Raw genomic sequence first — 24,573 nt, forward strand, 5'->3', positions numbered from 1 at the left:
GAGGCTGCACTCAGCCACAGGGAGATGAATACGCTCTTTCGTGCGTATGTGCGAAAGAGCGCACTCTCGATTTTGGGAATCCCACCCCCGCCTGCACAGGGAGCGCATAGCACTTCCGTGCGGACGTCACGCTGGGCGGGCCTTAATTGGTCCACCCAGGTAAAATGGCGGCACGCCTCTGATAAGGGGAGCCGATCGGAATCGCGCCTGTACGCGCCCACCCTTCAACTTCCGCCCCACCCCGACGGGGGGATAATTCAGCCCGCTGAGATTTTCCAGCATTTTCTGTTTTTGTTTCTCTAGTTGGTGTTGCCCAACACCATGAAAATGTAGATGAAAATCCACCCTAGCATTTAGGATACATCTTCTTCCTATCCACCCTATTCATAGATTACAGGGTAATACTTGAGAGCAAAATTTGGCACAAAAATAGGTTTCTAAATTTCATACTTCTTTCCATAATTTAAAGATTAATCAATTTTGTCTTCAGCAGATGTTTAGTTCTAAAAGAAATGAAGTCCTCAATGGCTAGTTGACATGAATCAGAAGTTAAATTGAGTAATTCAATTTATAAATGCAAAACCAACGTACCAATAAATAAATAAAACTGAGATGTATTAAATTTTGCCTGGAAGCATGTCAATTTATTTTCTTCTAATCTGTGTGTATACTACTTTCTATCTCCCATGCATAGATGTGTATGAAGTTCCAGATACAGAGGTAAGTTTTGGATTCATCAGATCTAAATATTTCAGATTAACCTTATTGTGAAAGTGTCGCTTTAAACTGTAGAAAATGTGAGTTCCTGGAACTACAATTTTTATTTGACATCTTTGGTATGTCTTTCTAAATAGTCTTGAACTGGTACTAATTCCACCTGAAGAGTCAAGTGCAAATGGCATGCTAATCCCCCAGTCTCAGCAAAAGTGAATCATCAAGAGGCAAACTTATAGGAAGAGGAGTAAACCAGCTTCTTTGAACCTGTGTTCTCATTCAATGAGATCATGGCTGATCTGTGAGCTGGCCCCACGTTTCTATATTTATAATTTATAAATTTATTGATAAATATATAAATCTAAACCCATGAATTCAAACCCTGTGGAAGCAAGTGTTGAGAATCTTAAAAAGCCTAAACCCACCAGCAGTCACTGCTGAGGCTGAAGGAGCAGGGGATTGAGATATGGCAGACAGCCCACTACTCTTGCCTGTCTTTGCTCCTGAAATGGAGATGGTGCTGTATGCATTGCTTGCTGGGAGGTTTCCCTCTTCTGTGCGCTGCCGCACGGTACCATCCCCATAAGTCAGCACAAAGGCAGGTCTGGACGGAGGTGCTGCCAATTTTCAGGCCAATGCTATATCACTCCTGTTCCAGGCAGATGCTGCAAGGTCGCTGCTGCCAGCTGATAATAGAGCCATTCATCCAACATTCTGCTACCCAAGATCTGAGAATGGAGGCCTCACTGGCCCTTCTCAGGGAGGTGTGTCAGGGCTTACGGAAATGATTGGTGGCATGTGCCAGACAATGTTGCCCTTTGCCCAACCTGAGGGTGCTACGTAGAGTGTAACGTGCTGTGATTGGAGTGCTGCTGCACAATTCCAGCATAGCACCTAGTCAGGCATTCATAGTGATGCCATAAGGGATCTGTTCCTTTAGGAAGGATAACCAGCTGCCAGCACAGTGAAGTTGTTTTTTTTTTTCTTCAAAAGCTGGGTGCCGGCATCCTCACCAGGTAGCCATCCTCCTCTGAATACATCAGCTCAAAGCTTCCTCTGAATACATCAGCCATTGGCAAACCCACTGGAGCCCGTAAAAGAAACTAGAGGCGAAAAATAAATAACTTAGGAAAGCCTAAAAGCCGGCACAAAAATCATTCAAAAACAAAATTACTACCAAGGTCTTGGAAAAAGCCTTTAATCACTCACCTTAGACATCCATGGACATTTTAATAGCTAAGTACTGAAAGGACCATCCCAGGTTCCCTGCCCCCCCCCCAAGCCTCTGTGTGCATGATGGACGCACAGGGCTGGATTTTCGAAGCGGGGTCATGAACCTAATACCCGGGTGAATTCCGGATCCTGCTCCTGCACCTGACCATGCTATTTTTAAATGCAAATGGCCTAATTAGCTCAGTCCATAGCACCCTCGCCTTTGAATCAGAGGGTTGTGGGTTCACGTCCCACTCCCGGAAACCAAGAACTGTGATTGTACTCAAAAGAGTTGCAATCTGTGACTGTTGATAACTCGAAAGAATTTTGAGGTGTCAGCTGTGGCTCAGTTCATAGCACCCTCGCCTTTGAATCAGAGGGTTGTGGGTTCATGTCCCACTCCCGGAAACCAAGAACTGTGATTGTACTCAAAAGAGTTGCAATCTGTGACTGTTGATAACTCGAAAGAATTAGTGGTATCGAGCATTCCCAGGAGGTGGGAGCTGCTGCTGCCTCATCAATTAGAGCAGGCGGCACCCTAGAGGTTGAGGAGGTTGAACATGGCTGAAAGCAGCAATGGACAACAAGGCTAGGAGATTGCTCATGCTGCCACTAGTTGGCCCCACTCATTTGAATAAATATCAACTACAAAGAAACTTGGGCTCCACTGTGCACAAATGAGCACAAGACTGTTCGCGCTCACTCGAAATACACTGAAAATTGCAGTGCCAAACAGACAGGCCCCTTTAACAAGCTCCTTAACAAGCATAACAACATTAATTGGCAGCAAGCGGGTTTCCTGTTCTATCCACCCACTGCCCTTTGAAAATTTAACACTGTCCCAGGGACATCGGGATCTAGCGACAGCCAGCAGCTTTCGTGATGTTGTATTGCTGACCACATCAGGTCCCAATCCTGTGGCCCTTTGAGAACCCAGCCCCAGGTATTTTGCAGTATCTGAACTGGTGCTCTTCTCTCCCTCCCACCTTTTACACACAAGAACAAAGCTTCTCCTACTTCAAAGGAACCCTGCCTGGAAAATGGAACAAGACCAAGATTAGCTCATGATCCAGTGGGACTCCTTCCAGCTTGACTTCACTGATGTGTCAATAATGAGGGAGATATCAAACACAAAAATTGGCCCCTTAAACATTTTATTGCAAGATACACATACCAATTTGCATTTAACCATAATTCTGACTTTGCATGATGTAAATTAAGCTTGCATACCAATAAAAGCTTGCTTTAATCACATTCATAATATCATTTGATTTGAAATACTTTTTGTTTTTTTTTTAGGAAGCTTTAACACCGGTGCCCAGGTGGGTCACACTTGATTACTGTGCAAGAAATTTCATATTTATTGGCTGAGAGCGTGGAGTTTGATCTATTTAATGGACAACCCATTGAAGCTGTTCCCTAATGAGGCTGGTTTGTCATCGGTCACATTTAAAATAAGACACTGGCTCTGAATATCTGCATCCCATTCATCCCATCGTAAGCATTAAGATCAGTCCATCAGGGACTTCTGCTGCTTTGATGCCACAATGGATAAATTTCAGGTGACCTCCAGAATGTGGATCATGGCTGGTGCCTTCATCACAAGAACATCTCTTTTATTGGCCACATCTGTCCCATCTGCAAGGAAACCAATTCATCCACAAACATCACTGCTTTTCTGTGGGGTTCCAAGCAAGGGCCCAGGTATCGACCCCCTAGGTGGTTACCACGTCTATGTCAGGCTACATTACTTGGTCTGAATTCTCCTAGTGTACCAGGTGCCTAAGGGAATCAAGGTTGGAATCAAGGAGACTCCAGGCCACATCCTCACTTGTGTGGGATAATGTTTGGGGGCAGGTGGAGGAGAAGCTTGAAGCCAGCGGACTTACCCTGGGAGTGCTGGAAAGGCCTCAGGAATTCCAGGGCTGTTATCAAAACTTTTTAATACCTGTTTCTTTTCAATCTTTTTGAATATTTGTTTGTAAACAGCACAAATATCATTATCTGCAAAACGACTTGGGAGAGTTACTGTCCCCAACGTTTAGAGACGAAGTAGCCAGCACCATTGTAAAGATACAATCACTAGAGCCCGAGGGCCAAAGATTAAAATAGTATCAGCTTCTTACAAACTAATCCACTTAAAGTAAATTTAATTGGGAGAAATGTTACTCATTTTCACTAGATAATTAACTTTTTAAAGTAATATTGAGTAAACCTCTTCTGCCCTTTTAGAATCAAATGAACTACATAGCAATCAGTATTTATTTAAGATTGTGAATGTAGCCACTTTTCTTTTTCATCCAATTATATACCACGTGGGTAAATTGCCTCCCTTATCAGAAATAATGATTACATCAGTACCTGCACCACATCCTGCATGGCAACTCTAACTTTCTTCGTGCTGCATTGTATAAGAGCGCCCCCAGATGGACACTTCAAATATTTTTTCCCATTAACAATTAGATTGTCTTCTGCAGCCTGTGAGAACCATTTCTAATAGCTAAGGGACCTTAGATCCAAAGTTTTATTGTGGCTTTTGACTAACTTAATTGTCCTCAGTTTCAAACTTTCTATAATCTGAAAGAGAAATATTTCCTTTTGTACCTGGCTTTGAAATTTGTCTATTAATTAATCCAGTCGATTGAGACTCGCGTGAGTAGGTCACTGATTCAAACTGGTCAGGATGTAGGATATCTTGCCCGAAAGAGGATGACAGACGTTGTTGCTGAATTGATTTCCTCTGGAACACTTGATAAGCAGATTGTAATGCACTCATATCCACCCAGAATCTTGTACCAGGGAAATGAGTTAGGAGAGGCCTGCAGCAGAGGCACTGGTGACTATGGTTGTGTCTTTGAGTGTGTTAGCGATCTATGGCCCAACATACTCAAGAACAAAGGGACTTCATGCTACTGCTGCATGCTTCTCTCCAGTCCTTTGATTAGACAGGGGCTAGAGGATAAGGCCTTAGCTAAGTTTCTTCTGCATGCTTCTCAAAAGGGGCACCCTACTATCGAAACTATAGGAAAATGAGGCAGGACTGGTGGAAATATCCCTTCTCTCCTCCTGTCTAGGAGAACATTCAACCTGTGCCTACTGGGAAAATGCCAGAAATCCTGGAACAACAAGTTGCCGAGAGCCATGGTCCCCTTTCCTAACTGGTGCTGAGCCCAGGAAATTTGCCTTACAAATACTTCTCTTCGGGTTTCAATTGCCTGGTATTTAAACCCTTAACAGTTTTAGGAGATTCTCTAGGGCTCGTGTTTATTTAGAGATTCTAATTAGACAAATTCTTTATTCTCGCCTAAAGGGCCAAACCACAGCTTCCCAAACCTGGATCCACTGGAACAGGAAGTCCATTATTATTTCCTCGCTCGGCCCCAAAAACGACGAGCACACCAGAAATACCCAGGTATGTAGTAATTATCTATCTATCTAAATGCCTGATGTGGAAACAAGGAACCAGCAATCACACATTGAGCAAGTATGCAGCAGACCAGTTGTTTAAACTAATAATGAATCTAGATCATATATATGAATGATCTAGATCTTGGTGTACAGGGCACAATTTCAAAGTTTGCGGATGATACAAAACTTGGAAGCATTGTAAACTGAGGAGGACAGTGTAAAACTTCAAAAGGACAAGTTGGTGGAGTGGACAGATAGATGGCAGATGAAATTCAATGCAGAAAAGTGTGAGGTGTTCATTTTGGTAGGAAGAACATGGAGAGATAATATAAAATAAGGGGTACAACACTAAAGGGTGTGCAGGAGCAGAGGGACATGTGTATATGTGCATAAGTCATTAAAGGTGGCAGGACAGGTGGAAAGAGCAGTTAATAAAGTATGTAGTATCCTGGGCTTTATTAATAAGGGCATAGAGTACAAGAGCAAGGAGGATATGCTGAACTTGTATAGGACACTAGTTAGACCTCAGCTGGAATATTGTGTACAGAAAAACTTTTTCACACAGCGATTGGTTGGAGTCTGGAATGCACTGCCTGGAAGTGTGACGGAGGCAGGTTCAACCGAGGCATTCAAGAGGGCATTAAATGATTATTTAAATAGAAACGATGTGCAGGGTCACGGGTAGAAGGCAGGAGAATGGCACTGAGTCATAATACTCATTCAGAGAGCTGGTGCAGAAATGATGGGCTGAATGGCCTCCTGCACAATTCTGTGATTCTCTGTGATAGGAGATAGGGACAAATGACAAGCATAGGAAATACTGCAGGCACTCAGGCCTGTAGGGATAAAGCAGCTGGGCTAAGACTGAAGTTCTCAATTTAGGGAGACAGCACCCATCATGGGAGAGAAGGGGCACAATGAGACTAAGGGGGTTCATACGAGACGGATGGGTTGGTCTAAATTATCAAGTACGAGAGCCACTGGTGCAGCTGCATTTGAGCCAGAGGAGGTGCAATGTGAGGTGGTCTTAGCGCAAGATTTTTGAATCCCTTAAATTTTCTTGAATTGCCTTCGTGAGCTGAGCAAAAAGAAATTTTAGAATTTTATCTTGAAAATAATTGGCCCAAATCTTCCGAAGAATGGCAATCATCATCGGATTGCCGCTCCACTCGTACTTCTCTGTGCCATGATGGCTCCACATTTCTGGCCAAGGCTTCCGAACGCGGCTTCTTCAGAATTGCAGAGCAGAAATGCTTCCTCGTTGTGCTGGATCATTGTGGTTGGGCGGTGGGGGGCAAGAACAGTCCACTCCCCCTTATTTACAGCATTAGCTGCCATGCTCTGATAGTGTTCACTAACACACAAAAATTTTGGGACATTTAAACAGCTTTTCAGTGTGTTACTGAATGAGTGTGAGTGAATGGGTGAATGGGTGAATGTGTAGGTGGGTAAGTGGGTATGGCAGCAGCTGGGTAGGGTGGCAACTGGGTGAGGTAGGTAGATGGGCCGGAAGGAGTTGTTAGGTTGGGAGCTGATTGAGTCAGGGAGGAGTCGGGAGGTCAGCGAGCGACTGGGGTGTTGGGGGTTAGTCAGGTTGACTTGGAGGATCAGGGAGGAAATTGGGTGGTGGGGAATTGTTGGGTCAGGTCTTGAGGGGGATTAGGGGGAGCATTAGTGGGTGGGGAATCATGTTGTGAAGGCAAGTTAGGGCAGGTCGGTGGGTTGGGGGGAGTTAAGAGGGTCACTTCTATAGCTCCCCAGGAGTTTGACTAGGATGTGTCTAACACTTTTGGGTAACTATCTAGGTAAGTAAGTTGGAGCTGTCCAAAGTCTCCAACTCTAACTCAGCATCAGAGTCTTTTTCAGAGGGTCCCAGGGAACAGGGGAATTGCCCATCAGAAGTTCAAACTTCCCAGGCAATTTCCAGGGAATTAGTATTTCAGGACTTCTGCAGGATCCTGATGTTCATCTTGGCAATATGTATGTCCAGTCGCTGACAACCCAGAGAGCAGAAGATCTTAGTCATTAATACAGATTTTAAATAGCTGAGGCCCCAACACTGATCCTTGCAGCACTCCACTGTTCACTGCCTGCCAACTTGTAAAAGCCCCGTTTATGCCCACTCTCTGCTTTCTATCCATTAACCAATCCTCTGTCCACACTAAAATATTACCCCCAACTCAATGAGCCCTTATCTTGCCTATTAATCTTTGGTGTGGCACCTTATCGAATGCCTTTTGGAAATCCAGGTGTACCACGTCTACTGGTTCCCTTTACCTACCCAACTAGTTACATTCTCAAAAAATTCTAATAAATTTGTCAAACAAGATTTCTTTTTAGTAAAACCATGTTGACTTGTTCTAATCATACCGTGCTTTTCTAAGTGCATTGGTAAGACTTCCTTAATAACAGATTCCAGCATTTTCCCAACAACTGATGTTAGGATAACTGATCTGTAGTTCACTGTTTTCTCTCTCCCTCCTTTCTTGAAAAGCAGTGTAACATTTACCACCTTACAACCTAATGGGACTGTTCCCGAATCTAATGAATTTTCGAAAATCATAGCCAACACATCCACTATCTCTGCAGCTATCTCTTTTAGCACCCTTGGGTGTAGGCCATCAGGTCCTGGGGATTTGTTGGATTTTAGCCCCTTAAGTTTCTCCAATACTTTTTCTCCGCTGTTATTAATTTCCTTAATTTCCTCAATTTCCTCTTTTTTTAGCCCCCAGGTTACCCTCTATTTCTGGTATGAAATTTCTATCTACTACTCTGAAGATAGACACAGAACATTTGTTCAGTGCTTCTGCCATTTCCTCATTCCCCATGAAAATTTCTCCCGTCTCTGTTTTTAAGGGACCAATGTTTACTTTAGCAACTCAATGGCACCATTCCTGGTGCTTGCCCACTTCTGCTGCAATGTTACTAGGGCAGGGGAAGTGTCGTGCAGCCCACTTACACTTGGGCCATTTGAGGCCGTTATGTGGCAAATTAAGGCCCTTAAGTGGCCAGTTAGTAAGGACCTCTTCGCACTACCACTCAGTCTTTGCCTGCAGCAGGGGAGGCCAGCACCAGGAGCCCACCAGGGGAAACATGGCAGATGGTAGCCAGACACAGGAGGGTGCCTCCTTTTCAGGCCTCCGAGCCCATCAAAAGCCCCTCCAAGGACCCCAACGTGAAATTCAACCCTTGAAGTCTATCACTATCCTCACAGTTCACAATACTTCCAAGTTTTGTGTCATCTGCCTATTTTGAAATACAACACCCAAGTCTAAGTCATTCATTTATATCAAGAAACTGACTGGATTGGCAGGGAGAGCCAGCATGACCTCGATGGGCTGAATAGCCTCTTGTGTCATGAATGATTCTAATCCTTTATTGTGGAAAATATAAAATTAAAGGAGATGACAGTTTACTCAGCCATTCAATGAAAATATGGACCAATTTTATCAAAATTTGTCTAAAGGCTACCTCTCAGAATCAGGATAGAAGGAGACCATTCCACCCATTGAATCTGTGCCAGCTCTTTCTAAGAGCAATCCAGATAGTTTCACTTCCTCGTTCTTTCCCCATATCTCTGCAATTTTTTTCCCTTCAAGTATTTATCCAATTTCCTTTTGAAAACTATAATTAAATTAGTTTCCACCACCCTATCAGGCAGTGCATTTCAATCTTAATCACTTCAAATCCAAACTATTTATGACAGTCTTCTACATTATGGCATGAAGGCCGGCAGCACAATCATGTGTGTAATGTTGGTGACAGCAGTGGGTGCGGAATGGGTTGTGGGGTTGGGGCAAACGTATCACTTTTACTCCTTTTGCCAATTATTTTGAATTTATGCCCTCTAGTTCTTGATCTCCCTTGAATGGGAACAGTTTCTCACTATTTACCCTGTCCATACCCCTCAGGATCTTGAATACCTCTATCAAGTCTTCTCTCAGCCTTCTTTTCTCTAAGGAAAACAGTCCAAACTTCTCCAATTTATCCTCATAATTACCGTTCTTCATCTCAGGAATCATTCTTGTGAATCTCCCCTGTACTCTCTCTGATGTCTTCATGTCCTTCATCAGGTATGGCACCCAGAAATGGATGCAATACTCCAGATGAGGCCTCACTAGTTCAAGACCTCCTTACTCTGGTACTCAATGCCTCTATTAATAAAGCCTAAGATACTATATGCTTTATTAACTGCTCTCTCAACATGCCCTGCCATCTTCAATGACCTATGTACAAATACACCAAGGTTCCTCTGCTCCTGCACTTCCTTTAAAGTTTCACCCTTTATTTTATACTGTCTATCCCTATTCTTCCTGCCAAAATGAATCACCTCACACTTCTCTGCATTGAACTTCATCTGCCACTTGTCTGCGTAATCCAACATGTCTATGTCCTTTTGAAGTTCAAGACCATCCTCATCACAGTTGACAATGTTTCTAATTTTCATTTCATCTGCAAGCTTTGAAATCATGCCCTGAACACCAGTCTAGGTCATAAATATGTGTCAGGAAGAGCAAGGGTTCCAACACTGATCTCTGGGGAACTCCACTACAAACCTTCCTCCAATCTGAAAAACACTCATTAACCACTACTCTGTTTCCTGTCACTCAGCCAATTTCTTATCCAAGTGCCTACTCTCCCTTTTATTCCATAAACTAGAATTTTGCTCAGGATGGCTATCTGAAAAGAAAGAATGTGCAAGGTGACGGGGATAAGGCAAGGTAGTGGGACTAGTTAGAATGTTGTTTCAGAGAGCCAGTGCAAACTCAATGGGCCAAATGACCTCCTTCTGCACTATGAAGATTCTGTGATCTAGGCCATTACCTGAGCTTATGCACTCCTCTCAGTAGAGACATTAACATTATGGAAGTGCTCTTTAATTGTTAAATGAATGGGTTGAAAGAAGAGAAGCCAACTTGTTTCTTTGATAAGAAAATGGTCACAACAAAGAATAATTATCAATTTGTCCAAATAAGTAAAATACAACTAAAACTACTCATGACTGCTGGGCACTGAATTCAGCCTAAAAATAGTTGATGAGATAGATATTTTTCACCCCAGATTCTGCAGGCATTGATCAAAAATAAAAAACTACCAATCTGTCCTCAATGGCTAACTAACTGTCTTATTCAGAAGAGACCACTGCCTTGAAATTTTAATACTAATATCAGCTTCTTGTTTTTTTCCTTTTTGTCTACTATTTGAAAGCAAACATGAATCCATTTTAAAGCAGTGGACAGAAGGATTTCATATGAATGTATTCATGCATTGATCGCAACAAAAGTAATTTCTGGATTCACAAGAATTGATGACAAGGACATGTCCATACAATAGGATGAGTTGTTTCGATGTTGGGCTTATGGCAAATATCTGAGTTTTGTAAAAGGAGTCTTTATCCTATATTTTGTGAAAGCGTATGTTGGTGACTCTTGATGCCAAGTGTGGTAAGGTGTTCCTAGCACAGCATCAATATCAATCCTGAAAAGCACAAAATCCATCAGAAAAAATGGAGGCAAAATAGACACCCACATCTTATCATTTAAAAAAGACAATGTTGTTCCCATCAACATTTAATTGTAGATAGATCATTATCTGTCATTTATATCTAGTTGGAACACAGTGAACATCAATCCCATTTTATTGCCCTCTTATACCTTGAATGCAAGTTTATATATTCCTCAACTTGTGTATTTTTTCCAGAAATGAATCACCAATGAACAGAAAATCCTCTATTTCTCAACCAGTAAGTGTCGATCTTTAATAAAGACATTTTTTTTCTTTGTTCCCCACACTGAAGCAGCTTTAGTATATGTGCAGGACAACCCATGAGAACGTGGATCCATGTCAAAATAAAAGATGAAGCAATCGTGTAAATTTTGTTGAAAAACTTAATAGATTGGCTCACAAATCCCATGGGAGCTCGGCTATGAATGTGTGTGTGTAATTATGCCAACATTGGCGATGAACATGATTTCCTTATTTAAAATATTGGATACAATTCTTTGAAAGTTGCACTTCACAGTCATGTATTCTCATGGCACATTCGAGATCATTCCTGATTTTGAGCATCGATCTGAGTTGTATTTCTTAATTACTAAGATTATCTGCAGCACTTTCATTAACTGTAGCTGTTGAGCAAGGAAATAGATGGTCACACATCAAGAATGCTCTAATTTCTCTTCAGTTTTCACACAAACTGGAAACAGTTATCAAATATTTTAAAATGTTTTATGCTGAAAGTTTGAATTACAGCATGTGTTTTACTTAATATAAACAGATGCTCTCTATATACCTCCTCTTGTTGTTTACTTCCAACACTCCTTTCTGTCCCTCTGTTGAGTCCTTTTCTTTCCAGCTGCATTGCATGATATAATGAATGGTCACTCACAGGACAAGTTGTCATTTGTCAGTGTAACTCCTCATGTCACCACTTCTGAATAAGCATTGATTAAATGACATAGCACTTTATGATTCCCGCATGACAAATGTCCACAAATTAAACATAACTATCAAGCAAATGAGGATCCTGGTACATTCTTTTGAGTAGGCAGAAGTGAATATGAGAATGTAGCAATTGCGCAACCCTCCATTTGTTGCATTATCCTGCACTATATGTAATATTTTTGTTAATGCTTGAACTCCTGTGATCCGATTTTGTTTTTTGCAACAATATTAAGCCATGGCTAAAACATATTTCACCACATCAGTGTTAAAAAATCTGCATTAAAAAATGGGACCTGCGCTGGAACTTGCAAAATACCACATTGTAGAGATAGAATGGCAGCTGAACTCATGAACAATGTTGGTTGGAGCCTAAAACCATTTTAAAAGATTAAAGTTGTTGCTGAAGATTTTATATTCCAAACTGTAACAATTCAATTAAATTTTCAGTGGTGTAATGATAGGGCTGTACGTCACCTTTAACTTTCACTATCATGGCCCAATGGTCCACAAAGGTTTAAGCTTTTTTGAGGTTTTTTAAAAATACAACATAGGAAGTATTGTACATTGATATTTCTCCAGAATGCTTCTACAGAAAAAAGGAACTTTGGCATCAAAGTGTACACTGTACAATGAAGATATTGCTCGTTACTGAGTCCACAATATATACAATAGAAAATTCAGCCCCAGATGCGCAATGTGCTGGTAGCAACATGCATGTGCTACCATAAGTACTAATCATGTAAAAGAGCAATCTTTCATGTATATCTTTTTTTCCCGTTTTATTTGCATTAAAATGTCTGGAAGAAAATAAATGTAATTATTTAATTTCATTACAGGAGGATGACAATGATGAATATGAAGTATGTGACCCAGAACCAAGTTAGTAGTCATTTTATTCCTTGTAATAGTTTAGTTCAGTTATGGCCTGATTACCTCATATTTAAGTAGTCTGAGATGGAACTCCCATTGCATTTGTTTTCTAGGGTTTGTACAGCTCTTCCTCCATGATGGCGCAGTGGTATTGTCGCTAGATTAATAATCCAGAGATCCAGGGTCAATGCTCTGGATTCGAATCCTGCCACGGAAAATGGTGGCCATGAAACCATTGTTGATTGTTGTAAAAACCTACCTGGTTCAGGGCAGGAAATCTGCTGTCCTTACCTGGTCTGGCCTACATGTGACTCCAGACCCACAGCAATGTGGTTGACTCTTCAATGCTGCTGAACAAGGGCAACTAGGGATGGGCAATAAATGCGGCCTGGCCACATCCTGTGGGAAAAGTGACAAGATATGAGTTTGAAAAGCAGATAGGATCCTCATAATTTACAGGATCTGGTGAAACTATAGAGAAACAAGGAGTTTCTCAGATTGTCCAATTTACAGTTTGAAGTAACATGCAAAAATAGCCACTATTTATCATTAGTGGGGGGAGGTTGTGTCAGTAGATACAATCGTGAGTAGACATAGCCAAACGCCTTTAGAAAGAGTCACAACATTTTAAATATAACAAACAAGTTAAAATATAACAAACAATTTAACTTAGAGGAATTGCAGGAGCTAATACGGAGCTCCACAAGTCTGCAGCCTAACCTTTGTTAACACAAAGGGAAGTCACATGTTAATCTCATGATGACTGTGCAGATGCCACACACCTGGATTAAATGTGTGTCCACATCATATCTTTCCCCTCACAGAAAAAGATACACTATTTCAGAGTTCAGAAAACATGTGGTGGAACTCTAATATTTAGCTGAAAGAAAACACAATCACAGGCAGATACTACAAAATTACATGGTCCGTCAACTGAGGTGGAGTCTTCCTGGTCTGCGATCAGCAGTTGGTGTCTGAATACCAGGGGTATCTGGTGCTAGAGCCATTGTCACTTGCTTTGGAGACTGGACAGTTCAGAGGCCCACTAGGGACCTGCATTTCATGGAAGTGCTCAATCTCAGGAGTGTTCCTCGCAGGTGATTCATCAACATAAAACAACCGACAGCAATTCTTGCGCTATGATAAGGTCAACTTGCACATCATAACTTATAGGACCAACCACACTTGTGCATGTAACAGCATCTGGGTAGGGAACTTCATATGCACTGTATCACCAGGGTGTATTACTTGAAGCGATTTACCATGAATGCTGCTGACATTGTTTCATGTGTACAAGTGTCTTCCTCAGTCAAATATCAAGGCTGGAGGAGCATTCCAGCTATAGGAAGTAGTGCCTTGTGCTACAAAGAATACTGTTAAGATTCCAAAAATATAATCTAATTTTATAAAAGGGGAGAATGTAGTCCCGGAGTTACATTAAGCAGAATATATCTGCCAGATGTTAATGCCTGTGTTTTTACGTGTGAGCTGAAAGAAATCACAAATCTAACTGTCCAAGGTCAAGTGATATTCAAAGTACAGCAACTCGTGGTATTATGTAAGGAATTAATATCAGTAGCACAATCAACACAGATTGTCATAGCAGGTTGTATTTGTAGAGTCTGCGGCAGCCACCATTGGCTCAGAATGTCAATAGAGCCTAAATGATGCATTACAAAAGGACATCTGTTTGGCTCATCTCAGTTCTTCAATTCTCATCTTCAATTTTAATCACTACACAATTGGTGGCCATGTCTTCAGTTCCCTAGACCTAAGCTCTGGAATATTATTCCTACACCGCTCTGCCTCCTAACATTGCTTTCCTCCTTTAAGACACTTCTTAAAACCCACATCTTTGACTAAACTTTTGAGCATCTGGCCCAATAGCTCCTTATGTGGTTCTATGTCATATTTGTGTTATAACCCCTGTGAAGCGCCTAGGTGCTGTACAGTTGTTGTTACTGCTAATACTGTCAGTGACTGTTTCAAATGAAACACCGAGAGTTTTGGGACAGGCTGCCCATGGAGGAAGTGGAAGGATATGCACTTTAGTCATCTCCCCCTTTCTCAAAAAAAAAGTTAACAGCATAAAAATCTACATACAGCATCTAGCATCCTTCAACCATCAGTATTAACCTAATCATTTGCTCTTTAATAATAGGAAATGCTTCTGTTAAGAAGTTGACCATTTTTTATCTTCTACTACCTAGGTAATTCAACTAGTGGTTTACAGGATTCCACGCCTGTTGCCTTTCAAGGAATTCCAATACCACCACAAAGGGATCTGTAAGTTAACGACTTTTGATTGCCAATTTGAATCCCAAAAAAACAGGTCATTTTAGCTCCATATCTTTATGGCTTTTAAATGAATTAATTTAGAACAGTGGCAAATTTCAATACATCTACCAAAGGAAAACACAGACCTGCAAACAAATTAAAAATGTACTTGTAAAGCTAAGTGCAATACTTTGGAATTGTTGCTGTACTGTTATTTTGCTACCATTGAAAGGCTAGCTATGTCCTTGCATCTCAGAACGAACGAAGATGGAACATAGCCAGATGAGCATTATGCCTGTTCAGTTAGTCTGATTGTACTTGTCTGCAACTCAGGGTTGTTTCCAGTCCTTAAGTTTTTTTTTTTACACAGTTTATTTAAATGGTGCCAACAATTTCAACATAAAAGTCTTGTAAAAGTTTATATAGATATATTTAGGAAATTGGGACAGAATGGATAAATGAACAGCACGTATGTCAGAAAACTTCACTGAAAATGCTAAATGAAGTGGAAGAAACAACTTCCTAGCTTGTTTTCATTTCATGGTTTAATAGCATTTTTTTTAAAAACTATAAATATTAGTCATGAAAATCAATGTTTTCACTACTTAAAAATGTTTTAGCTAATTAGGCAGTAATTCTCAATTTTAATTTCTATAGAAAAACAGAAATGTAGAGTATGAGATAATACTAAGAGAATCAGAAGCAGGTAACTCCCTGGTATCAGGTTCAGTTGGCTTCACAATAATGAAACATTTGAAGATGTACTAATTCTCGCAGTTATTAAATTCTAGCTCTACAGTCCTTTAGATCAAAATATAGACAACACTAGTTAATTTTGACCGAATTGCTGAAGGAAACGTGAAGAGAAGCTGACCATAAATTTCCAATCCTTCTTAGAATTGCAAGTTATGTCAGATTGGGCAAGGTAGTAATTAATGTAACCCTTTGTTTCAGCAGAGAGGATTAACAGTATTCCTGTTGGTTAGTCTAATGTCAGTTGTAGCAAGCCCAAAATCAGTGACCTGAGGGCTGGCTGTAGACTGCAACACATCAACATGGGCCAGAGGCAGTCAAGAGAAGGACAGTGCTGGAGATGATGTCAGGAGAGCAGACATTCTATCATCCTGAGGGGGGGACAATGGATGCCTCTCCATGAAGCCAGTCCCACAGTCCTGTATCTACACAGCAGCACTCCTACCCTCTGCAAGAGAAAAGACTGCTGAAGTGAATGTGATACCCTGGAAACCATTGTCAATATTTGTTACCAGAGCCAAGTTGGCAGCCATCTAAGGATTGCTTCCAGGGAAGCTGTTAGCAGAGACCTCCCTCTCATGGTGGACACCAGGTGTGGCATTCATGGAGCTGATGATTTGCTGCATATTGGACAGAGTGCCCTCCATGCTCTGTACAAAGCCCTGACAGTTTGGAGCTGAACTCCTCCATGCTTAGTGTCATTGAGTGCAAGCTTGCTGGCAAGCTACCCAATGCAGCTGGGATTCCCTGTATGCCCATCAGCCTGCATCAAACCTGAGCCCTCAAAGTCTGCATCTATATCCACTACAGCAGTGAAGCATGTGACCTAACCATTTGACAAGAAGACACCCATAACGTCCTATCCACTGGGAGACTGTATGAGAGTAAAGAAGCAGCTTTAAAAAGGCCAGTAAAGCAATTGAGCAATGCAGCAGAGACTCATTAGAATGATGTAAGGGATTAGGGACAATGGTTAAGAGGAGAGACTTGCAATAATAGGACTACTTTCACTGAGTTTAATGTGTAGGGCTTTGATAGATGCTAGGAAAGTATGTTTTCTTCCTGCATCAGTCAAACTGTTATTAGCTTTGTCAATTGAGAAAGTGATGAGAGAGATTGGGGCAATTATTTTTAAACAAAGCGTCATTATAGTTTTTAGTTTTAAGCAGAGACCATTCAACTATTAAAAAAGGAAATGTGCTTCAACATCTTCATCTGTTTCAATTGCTGAGTGAAGCAGCTGGATTATTTAGGTTTGCTCTAGCAAAGATCTAACAACGACATGGATGAAATGGCAAACTATTATAGTGCTAAGTACATCTGCATTCTAATAAATAGCATAAAGTTATTACAGCTTGATTAACACATGGAGAATTGAGCCATGATAAATATCCTGATCACTGCAAATGGTAATGTACTGCACTGTAGGGTGTCTGTGCATGGAATAGTTCAGTCATAGGAACTGTGATAAACCAGTATGGGCTATTAACTTTTTACCTTTGTTATTACAATCTGTTACAACTGCAAATTATTTCTCAATCAAAATGTTTCAGATAGGAAGCATTACAAACCATCACTGCTCTTGGAAAATAGATTACTGTATGCTGAAAACACAAATTGCACTTGCATACCTATTTGCCAGGAGTGGAGTTGCACCCTCAGGGCGCCTCGTTGCATTGTCAAGACATCCCAACCTACTGAACAAATGAGTGAACTCCATTTGAAATACAGTCCCAAGTGCTGACACTGTAGTCTTAGCATGGTACCACACCCATGGTGCATTGCAGGCATGAAACTGGTGATATTTTGTTGTCCCATTTTAATGGGCGGACAATCACAGATTGTGTATCCACAATTTTCTCTGATGGAATTCTCAAGAGTGCCCCTCTACTGGAAGCATGGCAAAAGGTCATCTGTTATGTAGGCATATTACTTTTGGGGAAATTTTACAACAGAAACTAACAAACTGATTAAAAAGGTTCAACACAGAAGAAAGTCTGAGAATTGGTTTTAAGTTCTGTTGCCTTGTATTTTGCAGGAAACCAACAAACAGGCCGCAACCAAAACCGGTAAGAAAAGTAATTGCTGGCTTCAGTTTGGGGCAGACTTCCCATTTTGGTTTCAGAATCAATTTCAATGCCTTGATCACACCTTTGCTCTTATTCATCAATAGGAATTGTCATTAGTGGCAACACTTTATAACAACTAGAGCAATAATTATAAGCTATTAACACAAATGTTTCAAAAATCCTTCCAGAGGCAAAATAGACATTCACGAAAACCAGATCAATAGGTTGGGAAAAAGCTGATTTTGAAGGGCTGAGAATAGAACTTGGGAAAATAAACTGGGCAACAATTTTGGTAAATAATGATGTAGGATGACAATGGAGGACATTTAAAAGGGTGTTCAACAGAGTGCAGGAGAAATATACTATACTAAAAAGGAAAGAATAAACTAAATACTGAGACTCAATGGATGAATAAAAACATAAGGGAACAATTGTGAATCAGGAAAGAGGCATACATTAAGTAAATAGATAACAGGAGTGCACAAAAAGAGAGAAGAGGAGATTAGGAGAGTAGTCAAAAAAATTAGGAAGGCAAAGAGGAACTATGAAATTAAATTACCAAAGAACATAAAACAAGAAGTAAAATATTTTACAGGTACATCAATAAAAAGGAAGGTCATTAAGGGATTGACAGCATAATACCACAGGTAAGGTTAGAGAGATGTAGAAATATTAAATAATTATTTCACTTCAGTGTTTACCAAGGTGATAGAACAGGTAGACATGACATTGAATGAGGAGATGAGCAACGAGATAGGTACATTTAAAATTAAAATAAAGGGATGTATTGAGTAAACTAAACAAACTCAGAGGATGAAACCTCTGATTTGGATGGATTGCATCATGCATTCTAAAAGAAAGAGGCATTACTATACATATTTAATAATTTGAGTATTTGAGTATGACTGAAAATAGAGGCATGTCTAAGCTTTTCATCTCGCACTCATCAGGCCACTTGTAAGAATACCAATATAAGGGGGAAAACAACAATTTATACTGCACGTGAAGAGAGTGCTGATTGATCGGCAAGTGGCGTTGCCATGGAGAATGCACCACTGATGGTGAATGACAGTTAACTGCCAAGCATTGTCTGAAGTTTAAACCGGGTAGCTTGACCCTGATTTCTCAAGGCATTGCCTTGAGGATTGATTCAGAAAATGGCTGTCACTTATTTTGTTTAGCTGAAACAAGCGCAATGGATCTACGTGTTCTTTCTGTATGCATTGAACAGGGCCCTGTATATTAATATATATAGCTTCCAATACATGCAAATGCACCACACTGCGAGTCCAACTAACAATCTTAAATTGGATGTCAGCATAATTTTTAGCATATTGAGGATTATTTAGCACCACCTTCAACACCTCTTTGTCCTTTTGTCTATGACATCTTTTGGCTGTCTCCACCTATCACTGGCCCTCTATCCAGCTCTACCTGTCCCACCCCCCCTTTAAACCAGCTTATATTTCACCTCTCTTTTATTTTTCCTTAGTTTTGTTGAAGAGTCATACGGACTCGAAACGTTAACTGTGTTCCTCTCCTCAGATGATGTCAGACCTGCTGAGTTTTTCCAGGTATTTTTATTTTTATTTAGCACATATTGTCCAATCGCAGAATCACACATAATGATGGACACTGTATTTTGAGTTTTGCAAACACAGGCTGGTTGGGTACGGTCTGTATCCTGCCTGTTGCGAACAGCAGCTGGGACATGCTGTTTGATACGATCCGCCAGTCTTTGGGACGTACGACCTACATACCTAGCATCACACTGGCACTGAAATCCATATCTCACATTTGTGTGATAGGCAGAATGTCTTTTTGGCTTGATGGCAGCATCCTGTTAGTGGAGAATACCACTTGCGTTGCTACTGCATAGTAGCAACATGAAACAGCTAGCTTCACCTGTTGTTCAAATTTTTGAGATACCTTCCCCTGCCAGGGTAATCTGAGGTAGACTGGGCTATTTTCAGTGCTCATGAACGGGCCTAAGGCACTAGGCTCTATTTCTAGAATTGAAAAGTAGGAAAGTTATGTTAAACCTTTATTGAACATTGGTTAAGCCACATTTAGATGAACACCATATTATAAAAAGGATAGAGCGGCACTATGGAGGGTGCACTGAAGATTTACAAGGATGCGCCCAGCAAGTCTTGGATATGCATATCAGGAAAGGATTGACGAGCTGGGTCACTCTTCTCTTGAAAAAGAAAGCAGGCTCAGGGGTTACCTAACAGAGGTATTTAAAATTATGAAAGGTTTGATAGATTGGATAGAGAGAGAATGTTTCTTCTTGTGGGGAAGAGCATAACTTGAGGCCATCAATATAAGATAGTCACCAAGAAATCTAATAGGGAATTCAGAAGAAACTTCTTTACCCAAAGAGTGGCGAGAATGTGGAACTTGCTACCACAGGGAGTGCTTGAAATGAATAGTACTGATCCATTTGAGGGGAAGTTAGACAAGTATATGAAGGAGAATGGAACAGTTACCATGTTAGATTTAGGTGAGAAAAGATGGGAGGAGGTGCGAGTGCAGCAGAAACACTAATATGGATTGGTTGGGCTAAATGGCCAGTTTATGTTCCGTATATCCTATATTATCCTGGGGTAATTGAGTTGTAGTGGAAAAGATGTCCAAAAGAATGGTGGAAAAGATAAATTTTGAGGAGAAGAAAAGCAAGGGGAAAGGGTTCAGGTAGAGAGAGATCTGAAGAATAGGGCCAAGAGAGCCGAAATCTCTGCCACTGGCATTGCAGGAGAAGGTGCGTACGCATGAGAAGTCAGAATTAGAAGACCAAAGAGCATGGGTCCAGATAGAAGGCAAAAGGTTGAGTGAAGCCATGAAAGGATTTGTAAATTAAGACAAGAAATTTGAATTTGCTGCATTGGGAGCAAATAGAGGTTGGTGAATATGGGAGTGACTAGCCAGTAAGATGTAATATGGGATAAGTTGCAGTTTGCACATTGACAAACTCAGGATTCTGTCAAGGAGAGCATTGAAAAATGAGTCTATAGGTAACAAAAGCAAGAGCAAGAGACTCAATGGCAATGATTGAGGTAAGGCAGTGGTAGCCTAGATTGAGGAAGTGGAAGGAAGCAATCTTGCTGCTATGGTATGGAATTTAACAGAAAGTAGAGGTTTTGCACTGCCAGCAGTGATGTCTTGCATAAAAGGGTTATTTTTGATTTTTGGTGGTGGCAGGATGGTTAGGCATCACTTCCTATTTTGAATGGATTTTCACAGCTACTTATGGACTAATCAGTCACAAATGAGTGCCATTTGGCACCAAGCTGCATCACCTGGCTTTTCACTAGCTTTATAAAGCAGAACAATAGGTGCCAGAATGTAGTTTCTGTATGGAGGAGTTTTTGAAAGTAGACCTTGGCTTTTAATCTTTTGTTCATGCTGTTCCTATAGCAATACCAACGAGGACTACACTACTTTTTAAACTGTAACAGCCAACATCTGTCATTGAACTGACACTTAAAGCAATACAAATGTTACCTTTAACTTTGTGCACCACAGTAGATCTGCTTATTTTAAGTGATATTTCAGATAGCTAAAAATATTATATTAGTGTTGCAAAGCAATCTGCGACATGCTTGTAATGTAAGCTAGCAAGAGCTATGCCGAGCTTATTTGTAATTAGAATTATATTTACTTGCACCAAGGGAGTGCTCATTAAAAGCAGAGGCTAAATTGGAAAAACCCCTGAACACAGGCATTGGGATCACAATGTGACCTGTGATTGCAATGCAGCAAGCACACCGACATTTAAAGGGGAGGTGAATTGTGGTTGGAGCAGGCGCGGGTAGCATTGTTGAGAATCTGACCTTGAAAAGAGTGAGGAATGGCTACAATAGGGAATAGACTGGGCTCCAAGGTTTTCAGACGCTGCATTGGAGGTCTTGACAAAGGTGGTGGAATGGAAGAGAACCCCTGTATTTGCACGGTAGCAGAACCCTCCAGACACACCTCAAAAGGCAATGGGAGCAGAGAGCCAAAGTGGTCAATGCCATGAGTCAGGCCCTGAGGACCTGGATGCAGTGTTGCCAGTCCAGTGACTTCACGCGAGTAGTCAGGGTGAGTGAACGTATCTCCAAATGTCATATCATACCAACTTCACTAGTAGCCTCAATCACTGCTCAAAATCACCACACCCCTCACACTCACCAACCAATAATCCTTTATCAATCAGGCCACATGTCTAACATTCATTGGATTCACTTCATCCTCGCGCAATTAGAACTGCTACAAACCTTACACCCACGTCTGAAAGCTTACCCAAATACCCCCCTCATCCTACACCCTCTTCGGATTTACAAATTATAGGTGGTGTCAGCACGCACCTCTTAGCTCACCCCCTCCCCCTCTTCCCACACCACAACCTTACCCTTGTGCCTTTTTCCTTTCAGTATTTCAATATTTTACTATCCGAAGAGTCATACGGACTTGAAACGTTAACTCTGTTTTTCTCTCACCAGATGCTGTCAGACCTGCTGAGTTTTTCCAGCATTTCCTGTTTTTGTTTCAGATTTCCAGCGTCCACAGTATTTTGCTTTTATCATAGGCAATGTGGCTCTTGCCTTGCTCTAAGGTTGTAGTTGTGGCTGCCGCAGATGACAGATTTTAGTGAGGATGTCCTTACTGAAATGCTGCCGTCTCACACACTGTTTCCAACTAAGGCTCAGGTAGAAGAATTATTCTCTAATCTACCTAGATTAGAGATGTTCATTGCGTGCATGTTAATGCCTGCCACAATATGGCATCCAGCATGATTCACCTCATGCTCTCTCGGGTACCATTTTGGAGTTCCAAGGGCACTCGTAGTACCCAAACCTAATTTCTCACTTGATGTTATGTAACAAAATAAAAATTTCTCTGTTCAAAGTGGTTCTGATTAAAATTAGAATTCTAATCATTTAAAGTGGTAGCGTGTATTGTATTCTGAATGTATAGTAACCAACCGATGCTACATCTAACAAATGCTGACTCTGCACCTAATCAGATTTTGAACCAATGTTTTACAGGGGTGAACTTATGTACATTTTTTTTTCAGTGTATTAATCTTCAGGATCATGAGATTCAAATCACACTTTTGCTGAGGGTTTAATACTCCATTTCACTAACAGATCAGCTGAGTGCACAGCCCTCTTTAATATGTATTACTATGAAACATTTCATTTCATCGAGTTTAAGTCTATTTCAGTGTTCCTGCTATTTGAATATAGCTCACATTTCGCTATTTTCTTTTGCCATATGTTTCTGATTTTACATTCAATTTCTTAATGTAGAGAATGGGTGAGCCTCCAAAGGAACAGTCACTTACTGAAGGTAAGACCATTTTAAATAGATATCTAAAAATGATCTAGTGCTGTGTGTGGTAAATCTAAGACTTTGTCAGACTTCTACTATATCCACCTGCAGGAATTATCTCTTATTAAATGTGTAAGTCTAGCTTGACACTAGGCTCTCTTGTAAAATAGAGACAGGTTAAAATTATTCCAGAAGCAGTATTCTAGAAGTTATCACAAACCCATGGAGGTTTACTGCACAAGGAAAGCATTGTGCCAGCTCTTGCTAGGGCAATCAAAAGCTAATCCCAACACCTAACTCTTTCCCCATTACCCTATATTGTCCTCCGCCTCAGTTACTCACTATGGCCAAGCATTTCATACCTTTACAATCCTCTGTGTAAATATATACCTCCTACTCCTTTTTCTCTGTTTCTCACTAATAAGTTGATGACCCACTCATCACTGACTCAACCAGAAGAGATAGTCTTTCAGCCTATAAGACTCTTTCAGAATATTAAAATCTCCATTACATTTCGTCTTAACTTTCTCTGTTTCAGTGGAAACAATCCCATTAACTCAAGTCACTTCATATAACTATGATTTCTCATCCTTACACCATCCTGATCAATCTTTGTTCTATGGTTTTCATATGCTTTCAGTGACAGGGAACAAAAACTGCTCTCAGTTCTCTAGGTGTGGCTCCAGCATTACCTTCTACAAACTTATTATTTCCTATTTACTCTTGTATTCTATATGCCTTTATTTATGAAACCAAATATTACGTGGAGTTTACAAAGAAATGGGCCATTTAGTCCAATACATTGTCACAAAAATGCACTTTATATCAAATAATGGTTTTGAATCCATCAGCTGGAAACCCGATTGAACCTTTATAACAAAGACTAAGTGTAACTTGAGCTCTCAGCCAAAGCTGGCTACACAAGTAGCATCGCAGTACTTTCCACATTCCAACCCATTAAGATGGAGACCCCATGGCTGCAGAAAAACCCATCAAAGGCAATTACTTCAGAGGAATAAGAGTGAACCGCATACCCTGCCCCATTATGAAGGCATCAAGACAATCACCTGGGACACTCAACTGAGTGGAGACAAACCATGAAGCCTAATCACTTGGACAACGGGACCCTGGATGGGACAGGATTCCCAGATATGAACTAAACAAGTTACAATGGAATACACCAGCCATGACCATGTTTAAATCACTGGGCGATGGTATTGTGGTCAAAGTCCACCCTTTGTGTGTTTAAGCATCTGCTTTCTTTGCAGTACAGGACAAGCAGCCAAGTTGCTGAAGGAAAACGAGCCGAGTGGAGTCCCTCCTTTCTCTCTATCTCTCCAACCCAACTTGCAAGCTTTTGAACTGTTTGCTCATTGTAACTACCCAGGTGCCATAGACAGAGACTTGTTAAAGGAACTCAACCCCACATGACAATCTCCAGAAGAACAGACAAATCATTCATCTACATCTTTAAATCACCTCGACAGGGGAAAGCAACAGGATTGAG

At 40.9% G+C, this 24,573-nt stretch overlaps 1 protein-coding gene across 2 annotated transcripts in view; it reads left to right on the forward strand.

Annotated features, from left to right (window-relative positions):
* Positions 1-24,573, forward strand: part of blnk (B cell linker) — a 226,762-nt gene that overhangs the window by 189,172 nt on the left and 13,017 nt on the right. For both annotated transcript variants that reach the window (XM_078564923.1, XM_078564924.1), the window contains 8 exons: positions 695-720; positions 3,226-3,248; positions 5,237-5,338; positions 11,035-11,077; positions 12,615-12,657; positions 14,859-14,934; positions 17,717-17,747; positions 23,045-23,084. In XM_078564923.1, the coding sequence (XP_078421049.1) occupies positions 695-720; positions 3,226-3,248; positions 5,237-5,338; positions 11,035-11,077; positions 12,615-12,657; positions 14,859-14,934; positions 17,717-17,747; positions 23,045-23,084 (384 nt within the window). The remainder of the gene's footprint in view (positions 1-694; positions 721-3,225; positions 3,249-5,236; positions 5,339-11,034; positions 11,078-12,614; positions 12,658-14,858; positions 14,935-17,716; positions 17,748-23,044; positions 23,085-24,573) is intronic.

The sequence above is a fragment of the Cetorhinus maximus genome, chromosome 20, assembly GCF_964194155.1.
Source record: "Cetorhinus maximus chromosome 20, sCetMax3.hap1.1, whole genome shotgun sequence".
NCBI lineage: Eukaryota > Metazoa > Chordata > Chondrichthyes > Lamniformes > Cetorhinidae > Cetorhinus > Cetorhinus maximus.